Source organism: Callorhinus ursinus, unplaced genomic scaffold (genome assembly GCF_003265705.2).
Source record: "Callorhinus ursinus isolate GAN/ISIS: 27379988/994484 unplaced genomic scaffold, GSC_fseal_2.0 scaffold70, whole genome shotgun sequence".
NCBI classification, from domain to species: Eukaryota; Metazoa; Chordata; class Mammalia; order Carnivora; family Otariidae; genus Callorhinus; species Callorhinus ursinus.
Window position 1 is genome coordinate 4,351,893 of NW_027397132.1, and position 15,385 is coordinate 4,367,277.

The 15,385-nt window shown below is 46.3% G+C and overlaps 2 protein-coding genes across 2 annotated transcripts in view; one reads left to right on the top strand and one right to left on the bottom strand.

Moving 5' to 3' along the window:
- The first annotated feature begins 1,853 nt into the window (after positions 1 to 1,853).
- GNA12 (G protein subunit alpha 12) overlaps positions 1,854 to 15,385 on the top strand; it is a 108,467-nt gene continuing 94,935 nt past the window's right edge. Inside the window, exon 1 of the mRNA XM_025863747.2 lies at positions 1,854 to 2,269. Coding sequence (XP_025719532.1) covers positions 1,949 to 2,269 — 321 coding nt within the window. The 5' untranslated portion in view covers positions 1,854 to 1,948. The remainder of the gene's footprint in view (positions 2,270 to 15,385) is intronic.
- LOC112816940 (protein S100-B) lies at positions 10,554 to 11,227 on the bottom strand. The gene has a single exon (XM_025863748.2). It carries the CDS (start codon positions 11,175 to 11,177, stop codon positions 10,899 to 10,901), a length of 279 nt encoding a protein of 92 aa, XP_025719533.1. The 5' UTR covers positions 11,178 to 11,227; the 3' UTR covers positions 10,554 to 10,898.

The following is a 15,385-nucleotide window of genomic DNA, read 5'->3' on the forward strand; positions in this document are numbered from 1 at the left end:
TCATAGGTGATACAAATTCATGCCTCTGTAAATGACATTGCCACACATCATTAGCATTTAGGATTCCTGGGGAGTTGAGATCCTTGGATACCCTGGTTCTGGGGCAGAATCTAGGGGTTCCTGTAGTCTCCACTCTGCTCTGTGCCTTGAGCAGCCTGGCTCCCTAACTAACGTGGAAGTTTCTTGACACAAAGAATGCATCTTTTCCGCCTTCAGCTTCCTCTTCTAAAGTCCCCAGTGCCTGGTGTTTTCATGAGTACGCAAACATTATTTGTACAACGGGATGACATAACACTCACAAATCACTTTTTCTATCACTCACCCCTCTCTAGTCAGAGACACTGATACAGTAAGAGAGCAGGGCTCCAGTCGAACCTGTGTGGAACCTGGTTACTTGGGTCAGTCGTTTGCAAGCTGGTTTTTATTTTATCCACCTGGTGAGAAGGGCAGTTTGGGGACAGAATCATCTTTAAGACTTGGTAAAATAATTCAACAAGGAGGCCATTAGACTAAAGTGATTTTAATGCAGTGATGACTTAGGAAAACAAACCAAAATTGAAACCTGTAAATGCTTCAAAGTTACAAAATCAAAACGCTAAAGACAACCAATCACAAACAGCCAACTAGCCTTTAAGCTATAGCCAATCAATTTTCTTTCTTTGCTCCTGGCAAGTTCTCTATGTAAGTCTTTCCCCTGGCCCACTCTGAGGAACATTCTTAACCGCTTCTGGTTTGACGCCTCCGGATTTGAATCCATTTTTGCTCAAATACTGCAAACTCTTAAAAGTTTTAATATGCTTCAGTTTATTTTTAATGGACCATGGTTCCCAAGTCTGGCCAGTCACCTGGAGATTAAGAGATACCGGAGCTCCTTCCAAGAGGTTCTGACTCACGCTTCATCTGGGACAGGTACGAATCTGTAATAAGGTCAGCTAACACTTTCCAAGAACTTACTTCGGTCTCAGCAGCGTGCGAAGTGTTTTTACAAATTCATGTTCTCAGTTTATGTCTTCATAGCCATGTGAGGTAGTTGCTATAATCGCCCCCATTTTGCAGAGGAGATTGAAGCTAAAAATGGGGTTGGAGGGGTGGGAACTGCTTTTAAGGTTCTGCAACCAGTTAAGGGATTGAGGGGAGATTCCAACTAAGACCCAGCAAATGCAGACACCAATCACTGTGCTACATAAGACTTTTTCGGGGGGGTGGGGTACTTCTGGTGATTTGGATGCTTAGCCAGCTTTTAGAGAAGTCAGATGCCCAGAGGCCATGCCACTCTCAAAGGGTGCATTTGTTTGAAAATGTGTGTCCCTTTGCCCCGTTTCTGGAAGGAAAATGGTTTAGGAACAGCTTTCTCTGTAAGCCTAAAACGAGCAGCTGCATCTATCCGCATTTTCGGGCAACACGAAGTCCACTCAGCGAGCCCCAGGGTCTCACAGGTTGACCCAATCTGGGAACCCAGGGGGAATCTTTCTGTACACCTGGCACTTCTGGTCCCGCCCGGTTTCTCCAATCCCCCAGTCCCAAGACCGTTCGCTTGATTGACGTGACCCCAGAGCAATTATAATTGGCCGTGGCGGACGGCTGCTCCGCCTCCCCGGCGACCCCGCCTCCCTTTCATTCTGAAAGAAAGAACCTCATCCCCGGCGCCCAATGAGAAGCGCCCCCACCCCAAAGATCCCGCCTCTTTCGGCGCCGGCCCCGCCCCGAGGGCGGAGGGACGCCCGCCTCCCGGCGCGGCATGGCCCAATCGGAAGGCGCGTTCTCCCGGATGGACGCCAGCCGGCCCAATCGCCGGGCTGCAGCGGCGCGCGCCCCGCCCCTCCGCCGGGGCCGAGCGGCGGGCGTGAGCGGGCCTCGGGGCGGCGGCGGACGGACGCGGCCTGAGGGAGCGGCCGGCTGCCGCGCGGGGCTCGCCTCGCCCGCGGCGGGGTCCATGGCCTGAGCGGCCATGTCCGGCGTGGTGCGGACCCTCAGCCGCTGCCTGCTGCCGGCCGAGGCCGGCGGGGCCCGCGAGCGCAGGGCGGGCGGCAGCGGCGGCAGCGGGGCCCGCGACGCGGAGCGCGAGGCGCGGCGGCGCAGCCGGGACATCGACGCGGGGCTGGCCCGCGAGCGGCGCGCCGTGCGGCGCCTCGTCAAGATCCTGCTGCTGGGCGCGGGCGAGAGCGGCAAGTCCACCTTCCTCAAGCAGATGCGCATCATCCACGGCCGCGAGTTCGACCAGAAGGCGCTGCTCGAGTTCCGCGACACCATCTTCGACAACATCCTCAAGGTGCGCACGCCTCCGCGTCCCCGCCCGCGCACCTGCGCCCAGGTGTGCCCAGGTGCGCCCAGGTGCGCGCAGGTGCGGCCGCAGCTCCCGGCGGCCGGCTGCCCCCGGCTCTGGGGCGGGTGGGGGGGGGGTGGCATGGGAGGGCGCTGGCCGGGGTAGGGGTGCTCACCCCGTCTCCGCTGCCGCCCGGCCGTGGCCTCCGCCTCTCCTTTCTCGGGGCCTGGGCGACGCAGAAGCGGAAAAGCCGGCCGGCTCCGGGGGGTTGGGAGGCCCGGGTCCTGGACGCCGGGTCGGGGACGCGCCCTTGCAGGATGGCTTCTGCGCGCTTCCCACAGCCAGCCTCCTGGGGTCAGGGAGCCCTCCTTTTCCTGCCCTCCCAGTAAGTGCGGACGAGCGGTGTGGACCTGAGGGGAAACCGGCCGCAAGTCTCTCGGTGGAACTGCTTATTAGGAAAATTTCAGACCTACCCAAAGTCCAGAGAATAGAACGAGCCGTACGCACCCACGCCCCCTCCCCCACCTTCGGCGCTGGTCTCTGCCTTGCCGCTGGGTTCACCTAGACCCCTGCCCTGTGGCTTGTAGCAAATCCCAGACGTCGTGTAACTTCGGTAGAAAGTCTTTTAGCGTATATCGCCAGAAGATAAGGCATCATTTTAAAAAACAGTCACGGTACCCTTATCAGACCTAAGGATTAGTAACTCCTTACTTAATATTCTCGGCTGTCCAGCTTGTGTTCATATTTCCTCCCCAGCCCTGTAGTTGTTTTGTTTGTTTGCATCAGGATACAAATTAATTCCTTGCTTTGCAACTTTCAATGTATCTCTTAAGTGGTGTGTAATCTTCTGGCTCTCCTCTTCCTTGCTCCTCTTATTCTTGGCAGTTTTGGGGGAAAAAAAAAAACAAAAAACCTGTAGAGTTGACAAAGTGTGGGTTCTAGTCTCTCTCTACTGTGAGTCAGTGCCAAAAGGGCCCCCAAGAAAGGAAATCTGGAGAAAATTGACCATGAGCAGCAGAAAGTAGATTCTCTCCTGCACCTAGAGTCATTTCGGGGGTTTGTTTTGTTTTGGTTTTTTTTTTTTTTAGTTTATCCCTGCTCCTTTCCCTGTCCTCTCACCTACTCTTTCCCAGGCCCATTTTGGGGAAAGTAAATTACAGGTATGTCTCAAAGCAGAGGTAGAGGAGAGTTTGTCATACCAGTCAGCTGTCTGGAGGCTAGATTTTAGGGTGCCCCAAGGGACTTTAAATTTAGCAAGAGGGCTGTAGAAACCCATCAGGTACGTTTCTTTCACTTCACCCATGAGGAAGAAGCTCCAGGCCTTGGGGGAAAGTGGCTCCTCATTGGGACCTGGATGCTGGAACCCTGGGTCTGGTCTCCCAGGCCTTCCTCCTTCCAGGCGCTTTCACTGGGTTTCCCACTTTCTGTATTTGTTATTAAAATAATTTATTTTAATAGAAATAGCTCTTTTAAGAATCTTGCCGGGAATGAAAGGAAGAGAATAATTTGAATGATAAAACACTCCTTTCCTTTTCACCTCTTTCAAAAGCCTCTCTGTGAGTCAGCTCTGGCCAGTACTTCATCAGCTTTAAGGCTAGGAGCCCAGTGTGATTCAAGGGGATCCACTGTGTGCTTAAAATTCCCCTCATCTTCTGGGGTAAAGTGCATGTCATTGTCTTTATCACAGAGCCAGATTGTATTTTTGCTGCTTTTCTGAACCTCCAAACCAAGCAGGTATAAAAGTATAAGGATTTCGCTGTCTCCCTCTCACTTTCTTTTAACTCCGGAGGTGGAGAAAATGTTTAGAAACATAGAGTCTTAAATCTAAGTCATTGTGTTGAGTGCATTTTAGAAAACCCCGTCTTAACGTTTTCCCGTTGCACAAAAACCTTTAACTTTTATAGACTTCCTAATCAACAGAAATAAGATTTGTTAACCAGTTATCTTATTTTCCTTCCCAACTTTTTACTAACTGTAGTTCCATTTTAAACCACTTTATCTGTTGTGACTGTTTCAATGACTAGTTAGAAATTTATCTTCTGATTTTTTTTTTAAACCAGAAATTCTTCCCCTCGCCATACCATTTTTAGACTGATCAGTTTGGGAAGAGACCTTTTAAATTAATTGCTTTGTAATGGCTTTAGCAGTGGACCTTTGAATGATACTGTTTAGAATAATAGAATAATAATTTGTGTCTACATAGAGATTTGGTGTTAACGGGGTATTTTTGAAGTACTCAGTATGTGCTGTGCACATTACCCTGTCCTTCATAAATGACATTTAGTTTTTATCATGCTTCAGATGGTATTGTCCCATTTGGCCAATGAGAAAATTGAGGATAGAGAGTTTAAAATCTACACTCAAAGTCAGCTTCTAATAACCAGGTGGCAGCGCTGGGAACCAAACCTAGTCCTTTTTTTAAAAAACTTTAATTTGGGGATAATTGTTGAGTCCCATCCAGTTGTAAGAAATAATACAGAAAGCCCATTACCCTTTACTCACTTACCTTCCATGGTAATAGCTTGCTAAACTGGGATAAAGTATCACAACCAGGATATTGACAATATGAACATCAAGGTACAGAACATTCCCATCACCATTAAAGATCCCTTATGTTGCCTTTTATAGCCCCTCCTTTCTGCCCTTCTCTGACCCTGGCAGTAACTTAATTCTCCAATTCTGTAACTTTTATTCATTCCAAATTATTATGTAAATGAAGCCATGCAGAATGAGTTCTTTTATCATTCTGCATAATTCCCTGGAGAATCACCCAAGCTGTGTGTATCAAAAATCAATAGTTTATGTCTTCTGTTTGCTGAGTGGTATCCATGGTACGGATTTACCACAGCACACTCTGTAACCCTTCAAGGCCTCTGGGTTGTTCCAGTTTTCTGCCTATTAAGAATAAATCTGTGAATGTTCATGTACATGTATTTGCATGTACACACATCTTCATGCATCTGGGATATGTGCCCAGGAGTACAGTTGGCTCAGTTGTATGGCAGTTGCGTGGTTAATGTTCTTACTGTTTTTGGAGTGCCTGTATCATTTTGCATCCCCACCAGCCATGTCTGAGTGATCCAGTTTCCCCTGCATTGGATGGCCCTTTTTTTATTTCAGCCATTCTTGATAGGTGTGCAAGGGCTAGCTCATTCCTGTTTTAATTTTCATTTCTCTAACAGCTAATGATGTAGAACATCTTTTTTTGTGCTTGTTTGCCATCCGTATATCCTCTTTGGTGCAATATCTCTTCATGGTTTTTACCTATTTTCTAGTTAGGTTGCTTGTTTTTTGTTTTTGTTTTGTTTTGTTTTTAAAGATTTTATTTATTTGACAGAGAGAGACACAGCGAGAGAGGGAACACAAGCAGGGGGAGTGAGAGAGGGAGAAGCAGGCTTCCCGTGGAGCAGGGAGCCTGATGCGGGGCTTGATCCCAGGACTCCGGGATCATGACCTGAGCTGAAGGCAGACGCTTAACAACTGAGCCCCCCAGGCGCCCCTGGTTGCTTGTTTTTTACTGTTTGTTGTTTATTGTGCTTAATTGTTGGTAAATGTTTTGAGAAGTGTTTTTATACTAGATACTGGTCATTTGTCACATATTATGTTGCAAATATTTTCTTCTGGTCTGTAACTTCCCTTTTCATCCTCTTAAGGTCTTTCCCAGAGCAAAGCTTTTTTTGATGAAGTCGGTTTATCAATTTTTTTCCCTTTATAGGTAATGCTTTTGATATCAAAGCTAGGAACTCTTTGCCTAGTTTTAGATCCCAAGATTTTTTTTTCCTAGAAGTTTGGTAGTTTTACATTTAAGTCCCTGATCCATTTTGAGTTAATTATCCCATGAAAATGTGGGAGGTTTGGGTGGAAATTACGGTTTGTTTTGTTTTGTTTTTGCCTTGAGTTGCTCAATTGTTCCAACACCATGTGTTGAAAAGACTGCTTTCTCCATTGAATTGCTTTTGCTCCTTTGTCAAAAATCACTTGGCATATTTGTATGGACCTATTTCTGGGTTCTCCATCCAGTCCCACTGATCTGTATGTCTCTCCTGCCATTATCACATTCCGTTAATTACAGTAGGCCTTAATATCAGATAGAGTGCTTTCTCCCGCTTCATTTTCTATTTTCAAGATTGGCTTAGCTATTCTAGGGCCTCTGCCTTTCCACATGTATCGTAGAATAAGCTTGTCTGTGTCTATTAAAAAAAGAAAATCTTGCTGGGACTTTGATAGCAATTGCATTAAACCTATAGATCATTTTGGGGAGAATTGACATCTCTATATATCGAGTCTTCCAGTCCATGAACATGGTATGTCTTTATTTCCATCTTCTTTGATTTCTTTATCAGCATTTTGCATTTCTCAGCAGACAGACCTTGTATGTGTTTTGAGTTTATACTAAGTATCTTATTTTCCTTAGAGCAATTGTAAATGATACTGTGGTTTGTTTTTTCAGTTTCCACATGCTCCTTGTTCATATACAGCAATTGAATTGATATTTCTGTCTTGATTTTGTGTCCTGTAACCTTGCTGAATACACTTAATGGTTCTAAGGCTTTCCTATAGATTTTTTGGGATTTTCTACACAGATCATCATGTTCCTTGCAAATAGGGACAGTTTTATTTCTTCTTGAGGCATGCTTTTTATTTCTTTTTCTTGCCTTACCACAGTGACCAGAACTTCTGGTATTATGTTGAATGAGAATGGTGAGAGGCATATGGTCTGTTTCTTTCCTGTGTTGGTGATTTGTGTCTTTTATTTTTGTCAGTCTTCTTAGAGGTTTATCACTTTTATTTTTTTCCCCCCTGAAGAACCAGCTTTTTATTTCATTATCTTTATGGCTTTCCTCTTTTCAATATCATGTGTTTCTGTTCTTATTTCCTTCTTCCTTTTGGGTTTATTTTGCTCATTCTTCCCCTAGTTTCTTGAGGTAGAACTTTGGATTATTTATTTGAGGCCTTTCCTCTTTTCTAATGTAAGCATTTTAAGTGCTATAAATTTCCCACACAGGACTGTTTTAGCTGTGTCCACATATTTTGATATGTTTTAACTTTTATTCAGTGTCATGTGTATTTTATTTCTTTTCAGATATTTTCTTTGACCCATGGATTATTTAGAACTGTGTTGTAGTTACCAAGAGTTTACAGATTTTCTTATCTTTCTGTTATTGATTTCTATGACTTTATTAAGGTCAGAGAACATATTTTATATGATTTTCAGTCTTTTAAATACTTAAGCTTTGTTTTATGGCCCAGAATATGGTCCATCATGGTATATATTCTGTGGGGCTTTGTTGGTGAATGTTCATGGACACTTGAACAAAATGTATCTGTTGTTTGGTGGAGTTTTCTACACATGACAGGTAATGGTGTCGATGGTGGTGTTGAGTTCTGTATTCGTACTGATTTTCTGTTTAGTATTTCTGTCAGTTGCTGAGAGTGAGGTGTTGAGGTCTCCCAACTATAACTGTGGATTTGTCTATTTCTCGTATCAATTTTTGTTTCATGCATTTAGAGACTGTGTTGTGTGGTATATAAACATCTAGGATTATTATGACTTCCTGGTGGATTGATTCTTTTGTCATTATGTAATGCCCTTTTTTGTCTCCAGTAATTTTCTTTGCTCTCAGGTCTACCTTATCAGATATTTTAGTATAGCCATCCTTTTTTTAAAAAATGAATGTTTTCATGTTGTGTATCTTCCAATCCCTTAAACCTACCCACATTGTTGCTGTGAAATGAGTTTCTTGTAGACAGCATATTGTTACATCATATTTTTTTCTGTCAATCTTTATTAATATGCATATTTAGGCCATTTACATTTAAGGTAAGGTAATTGATATGTTAGGGCCTAAATTTCCCATTTTGTTATTTTTCTGTTTCTTTTACTTTACTGTGGGTTATTTAAACATGTCTTAGGATTCCGTCTTGATCAATTGGTGGTTGATCTTTGAGTATATCAATTAAAGCTTTGTTTACCTTTCTCGGTTGCTCTGGGTTTATAATACACATGCAGAGCTTACCCCAGTGCACTGGCGTCAGTGTTTTACAGCTGTGGGTGAAGTGTGGGAGCTTCCATTTAGATCCTTTACCCTCCCCGCTTCTTAAATACACAGTTTTAAGTGTTTATTATTATACTTTGAGTCCCACATCAGATGGTTTTATGTCAGTCATCAAATATGATTTAAGAAAATTGTGAGAAGTAGGATGGTTTGTTATATTTATCCCTATTTTTACCTGCTCTGATGGTCTTTTTTTCCGCTGAGGTTCTGAGCCTTCTATTACCCTTTCCTTTCCGTTCAGAGAACTTCCTTTAGCCATTCTTAAGGGTGGCCTTGCTTACAACGAATTCAGCTTTCCTACATCCAAGAATGTCTTTATATCCCCTTCGTCATTGAGATCTCTTTGCCAGTTATAGAATTCACAGTTGACACATTCTTGTACTTGAAAAATGTGCCTTATTCTTGCCTCCCTGGTTTCAGATGAGAAATCCACTGTCATTTGAATTGCTTTTTCTCTGAAAGTAAATGTGTCCTGTCTCGCTAGTTGCTTTTAAGATTGCTCACTTGTCCTTCAGTTTCCAGAGTTGAACTATGATTTGTCTGGATATAGGTTTCTTTCAGTTTATTATGTTTAGGGTTTGCTCAGTTTCTCAAATCTGTACATTTGTGTCTTTTGCCAAACTTGGGAAGTTTCCGGCCGTTATTTCTTCAAATACTTTTCAGCCCCACTCTTTGTCCCCTCCCTCTGAGACTCTGGTGATAGGAGGGTCAGTGGCTCTTATTACTGACTTCTAGGTCCCTGAGCCTCTGTTGCCTTGTTGAGTGGGATGTGACCTCAGTTGCCCCTGCCCTGGCTGATCCCGGGAAGTATTAGGAGCAGCAGAGTGGCAACCAGCCCAGCCTCCCACCCCCTTTTCCTGCCCTTTGGGACTTGAGTCAGGGTGGAGGCTCCTCTCCCCAATGACGCCACCCTGGTCGGGGAATTGGAGCACCTCCCGCATTTCCAGGCGGGGTTAGGAGAAGAGAGCCTTGCTTGGCCCTGCCAACATTACCTAGGCCACCTGATACTTCTTGGTTCTGCAGGGCAGGAAAGGGAACTAGGAGATCAGCTTTTCTTTCAACCCTGCTGAAACCTCAGTGGGTGATATGTGCAGTTTTTCTGTTGGTATTTGGCTAGAATGGGGTAGGTGTTGCCCAAACAGTTTTCTGTTGTTAAGACCACCCTTTTCCCAGCCCTTCTGCTGGGAAGCTTTTCTCAGAGCTCTTTCCATCTGCACCTTTTGGCTGTTGCAGCTTGGAGGCTGGGCAGCACCCTGTCCTGGACAGGTCGGCAGTGTGGATACCTGGGACTCCCCGTCACGTGGTTGCTCAGGTCCTGAAATCCCAGGCAGCCTGCCTTCTTGTCTCCACTGTCTTTCCTGCGCTTGCTTGTTGTGTTCTGTCCAGAGCGTCCTTAGTAGTAAGGGAGAGGCCCAGGAGGAATGGGGCTGCTCCGTCTTGGCAGAACCAGAAGTTCCCATCATCCCTTTTGATTCCAGGTCCAGGACTCCTCCTTCAGGACCACAGTTGTGCCTGAATTTGAACCTGTCATTTCTTTGACTTCGTCACCTCATGCTACCCTCTGCAGGGATTATTTGAATCTCTTCGTTGCTTTGACCTCTGTAAACATTCCCACTTAGACTACTTATTCATTCTTTTCATTTATATAATCTTAAAGATGCTAGTCTCTCCCTCTCTGTGTAGGCTGTCCCTGAAGTTTGTGTATGTCTTGTTTCAGAACCTGTGTGATAATGCCTCTGGTGATGGCAGGGGCCTCGGCATTTGTGTGGAAGGCTTCAGACCAGCTTGGCTTTATCTCCCAGGGTCTCCACCGCCCCCCCCATCCGTACTTTGAGGAGCCAATTGTGAGGACCAAATCCCACATCCCATTGGAAGTAGATACGATGTAAGCCATTTGAAAAGTTAGCATCTGTTCCATGGACAGGGAATCCCAGTACCATACACACAGTTGTGTGAGTGTATCCTTGTGGGGATGATTTAGAAACCTTGTGAAGAGTGGGATTGTTAGAATTAGTGGTCTCCTCTTGACACTGAAACAAAAAAATTCAACAAATGCTTTTTGACCATATACCCAAGGTGATGTGCTCCGCGCTGGTGGGGAAGGGGTTAGTTAATGGTGTATCCTGCCCAGTGTCTACCCTTCAGGTGCTCTGGCTAGCTGGGAGGACAGTTGCACTCTTTTTTTTTTTTTTTTTTTTTTTTTTTTTTTTTTGACAGTGGGCAAATCTTTGTTTTTTTGACTTAAGGAACCACAAATGTTCAGAGCCATTTTTGGTGTCAGTTTGGTTGTTCTGGGTGAGGATTCTCCACAGCCATGACTGCGGGTTGAGCACATGCTCTCCTTAACGGTTATTACAAGAGTCCCGCGGACCGTCAGCTAACAGAGCAGAAAGAATGGTGGGGGCCGTTGAAATCAGCCCCGGGAAAGAGGTCGTCGATTTTTCATTGACAAAGCAAATCAAGCTTCCTAATTAGCTACAACATGGCTGGAAAGCTCAGCTCCTACTAGCCTGCAAGCCCTTGCTCTCTGCTTGTGTGACGCTCAACAGCCCCTGAACACAGTAGCTGCTCTTGCTGCCTCACTCGTGTTCAAAGAACTCGTGGCAGGCGGTGGTAACCATGGCAACGAAGGCCATAAATTCCTGGAAGTCACATTCGCCGTCTCCATCACTGTCCAGAGTTTCCATGACTTTATCCACGACCTCCTGCTCTTTGATTTCCTCTAAAAAATGGGAGAGCTCATTGTTGATGAGCTCCTTGAGTTCCGATTTCTTCAGCTTGTGCTTGTCACCCTCCCTTCCGGAATACTGATGGAAAACATCAATGAGGGCCACCATGGCCTTCTCCAGCTCAGACATCGTCAGTGGCTCCTGCTAGCTGCTCCCGTCCCTCCTGGCGGCCGCGTCCAGAGTGGGACAGTTGCACTCTTTAATATAAAGTCTGAATGTAGATCGTGTTAAATGCCATTGTAAAAGGAGACAGGTGGCTTGGTGAGAATAGGGAAGATTAATTCTGGCTGAGCTACCTGGAAAAGCCTATGAAGGAAGTTTGATTTGTGCCAGCCCCTGAAGGCTCCATGGCTTTTTAGCAGGTGGAGAGGAACATACACATGAGACTATCTCAATGCCCCGTGTTTCTACCAGTTAGGTCAGAGAATTCTAATAGTATGGAGTAGTAAGAAGGAGTGTAGGAGCCAGACGGAACTTTCTAGTGCGGAGGACCGGTCATCATGCAATGGGTGGTAGAGGCCTTGGTCAGGATACTCTTTATCTAAAAGCCATGGACCTTCTCCCTAGAAAGTTCGTACACATGCACATAGTTTAAAGGGGTCCCTTGCCATCCTAAGCCTCAAAGTGGGCCTACTTACACTCTATGGACTGCAGGTTAAGAAATTTTGTGGTGGAATATCTGATTATGGTAAATTTCTGTAAATAAACTTTTTTAGGATTGCTTGCTGTGTCATTACTTTTTGCAAAGGTGAATAGGACTTTGAAGAAGCCTCCACTGCTGTTCTGTATATTTTTTTTTTTTTTAAGATTTTATTTGACACAGAGAGCGACAGCGAAAGAGAGAGCACAAGCAGGGGGAGTGCGAGAGGGAGAAGCAGGCTTCCTGCGTAGCAGGGAGCCTGATGCGGGGCTCAATCCCAGGACCCTGGGATCATGATCTGAGCTGAAGGCAGACACTTAATGACTGAGCCACCCAGGCGCCCTGCTGTTCTGTATTTTTAAGCACTTTGAAACCCCTGGCCTGCAAAGTCTTTATTTCTTGGGTTCAGAACCCCTTTGTGCTTGATGCTACAGTGGGTTTGCGTGAGAGCAGAAGCGTAAATGCACTTCCATGGTCTGGGAGAACAGTTGGGATTTTACTGCCTTGTTGGCTAATTGCATTTAAGTAAGTAAATTTACTTTTACACCTGGACACACATGGTTGGTCCTTTGATAATACCAAGAAAAAAAAAATCTCTTTTTCCATTGGTTCACAAAATCCAGAGGCCCCTCTGGCCCTTGTTGGGGATTCATGGCACATGGACGGTTGGTGTTCCTCTCCAGCTTGCAGGCTGACATGTTGGTTATTTTAACCGAACCGATTTTAGGGGAGTAGTTTTGACCCTCAGTTATCTGTCATGTGAGATCTGAAATATAGCTGTGCTTGATGTTAGACGGTGTTCTGTTGACAGCTCATAATTATTTTCTGTTATTACCTAGTCGAGGACATGGATCTTATCGCTTGTAAATGGAACTGAAGATTCGTACTTAAGGCTTATCTAGAGATGTAATTACAGGGCGATCTTCAAACCAACAAAGCTAATGTGTGATGGACCTGGCATTTGACTTGCATCACCCGGAGGGTGGTGCCCTCCCTTCAAGACACGTGGCTTTATTTCCTGTGCTAACTCTTGTAGTTTATATTTCAACAATTAGTGGTCCTCTTCGCCTCTGCCCAGTGGGCTGGACAGGGCAGCTGCTTAGTTTTACCTGATGGCCCTTCGAGTGAACAGAATATGAAGAATAGTTGCTGACCACGTGGTTAGCTTTTTTGAATGATTCTTTTGTGCATGAAGAGGTTTGTCTGTGTCCATTGGGGTACATGTTCAGGTGGGCCCAGGCACATTGGGGTATGGAAAGGAAACCCAGTTAGCATTCTGCAGTATGTGTCGGGAAGCCAGTACTTCTGCCTTGGTTCGGCATGCTGGGTCCATCTGGAACTTGTGCTCTGGAAGTGCCGTGTCTGTAGGACAGAAAAGGAAGAGTTAACTCTTGGGAGTATTTGCAAGTGGGTAGAAAGGAGCTGGAGAGCAGCCCTGCAGTTGTCCGGGATGCCAAGAAAGTGTTCCCCACCCCTGTTCTCTTCAGCAGAGGCTAAGTAGACAGCACCTCTCTCTGAACTTGGGCATCTGTTTTACTGTCTAGCCTAAAACCATGGCACCAGCTTTGCCTAATGGCTCCATTACATCAAGACTCAGCAGGGAAGACTGATCTTAATGAATATTGACTGGTGTTAGCCAGTGAACCCAGGCCTTAGGGAGTCAGTTCCTGAAACTGAGTTGAGCAGAAACGAAGCCACCAGAACAATGATTCAGAATCTGTGTCCTGTGCAGTGTTAATATTGTCATTGCCTTGGTGGAAGGTTCTGGGGATTGTGCGTGGTATGTGTTCCATCCAGCCCTTGAGTGCGTGTCTGGGGCAGTCAAAGGGAGCTTCCCTTTGCTGTACCCAGGGAAGGCCGGGATAGATGTCAGGGCTGCAGCAAGACCTGCTCCTGACTTTCAGAGCCAGGCCCTTTGCTGTGCTGTGTACACGGCGGTGAGTCCTTTTACAGTGCTTACCTGCCCAGTTGGCTTGTGGGGGCAGGAAGCACAGGGGAGGGCAGGGCAGGAGAGGGGACATCGCTGGTTAAGTCACTGGAAGGGTGGGAGTCCCAGCCTAGCTAAAGGAGGCCATCACAATTGTCTGCAGGATGTGTGATGAGATTCATCGGGACTCGTGTCTGGGACAGATCAGCAACCGGGCTGCTGAGAAACCTGTAACAGGCAGTTCAGTGCTGGGTGCTGGTCCAGGGGCACTGGTCCACGACAGCTGTGGAGCCCTGTGTGGTGCCGAGTACCGACCTTTTCAGGATAAGATGGTGCTCATATTTGTGGACAAGTTACACAGCATTCCTGGCAAAAGACTCGACGTTTACCGAGGAAGGAGAGGGAGTGATTATTTAAACTCTCACCTTGCTGCTGGTTTCTGTTACAGGTGAAAGGAAGTAGCTGCTTCAGAAGTTTGTTTTTGGAGTTTTTATTTTATCTTTAAGATTTTTTTTTTTAATTTGGGAGAGTGAAAGAGCAAGAACAAGAGCGAGAGAGTGAGCGCGTGAACGGGCGAGGGGCAGAGGGAGAGGGAGAAGCAGACTCCCCGCTGAGCAGGGAGCCCGATGCGGGGCTCCATCCCGGGACCCTGGGATCATGACCTGAACCGAAGGCAGACGCCTAATCGACGGAGCCACCCAGGCGCCCCTCTTTTTGGAATTTTCATAACACACGATGTTTAATCTGTGTTTTCCATCAATACCAGTTCTGTATCTGCAGTTGTTGGCACTTGGGATGACCCCAGACTCTATATTTGCAGCCACTTAGATGTTTTCTCAAGGAAATGAAGCTCCATAATTCTTGTTTCAGGATGGGGAAGGGAGGGTTTTCCCCTAGGACTCTGACGACTCGATTAGAGACCTGTAGGTTGAAAAGTCTAGGTGTGGAGCCACGTGGGAAAGGAAACCTTCCCTGAGAGGTTAGCTGGTCAGGATTGAGAGATGGAAGATTGGCTCTTTACCTTATCAGTACATATTGATAGAAGTATAAAGAAGTACGATTGTGTTTTTAAACAAACATGCCAGCACCACCAGAATGTCCTACTTCGAGCAGATGTCTTGTTAAAAGTAATCATCTTGGAAGCTGAGCTGACAGATCCTAGTGAAGTGTGTGTTTATGTGGGAGATGCTGCAGAAGCCGTGAGGATGGGCCCTAGAAGGAAGAATACCTTCCCTTTGAATTGGGAGCTTTGGTTTTTGTGTTTGAGGCCCCTTCTCTCTTACCTCCTTTGGTCCTAAGTAATCCTGTAAAGTCAGGTTGGGGGTTTTACTTTGGTTTGGGGGGGGGCGGTTTCAGCTCCAGTACTTTCTTGCCTTCCCTCCCCAGCCTCCTGTGCTCACGGGAGGAGGAGGAGGGAGCAGCTGGACCAGTGAGTTTTGGAGAAGGGAGGATGTGCTGGTCTCTGGCCCTCAAGGGTCCCTCCTCTGGAGCCACCCTGCTCACAGGGAGCTAGCATTCCTGTTTCGGGGGCTTAGCCATAGGGGCGGTCCCCCCTGTGTCTGTCCAGCCATGCCAGAGAGTGCTAACTGCTCACCGGTTTGTGGAAACGTTAAGGGCTTGACAGGACCTCGGAGTCCCTAAGTTTCTGCCCTCCCCACTGTGTCCCTCACGGGGGCACTTCAGCGCTTCCTTAAGCAGCTCTTATGCCGGGGAGCTCACCCGGGCTGCCCCTCCCTTCTGGCCCTGCTTCTCGACACTGAGTTGTTACAG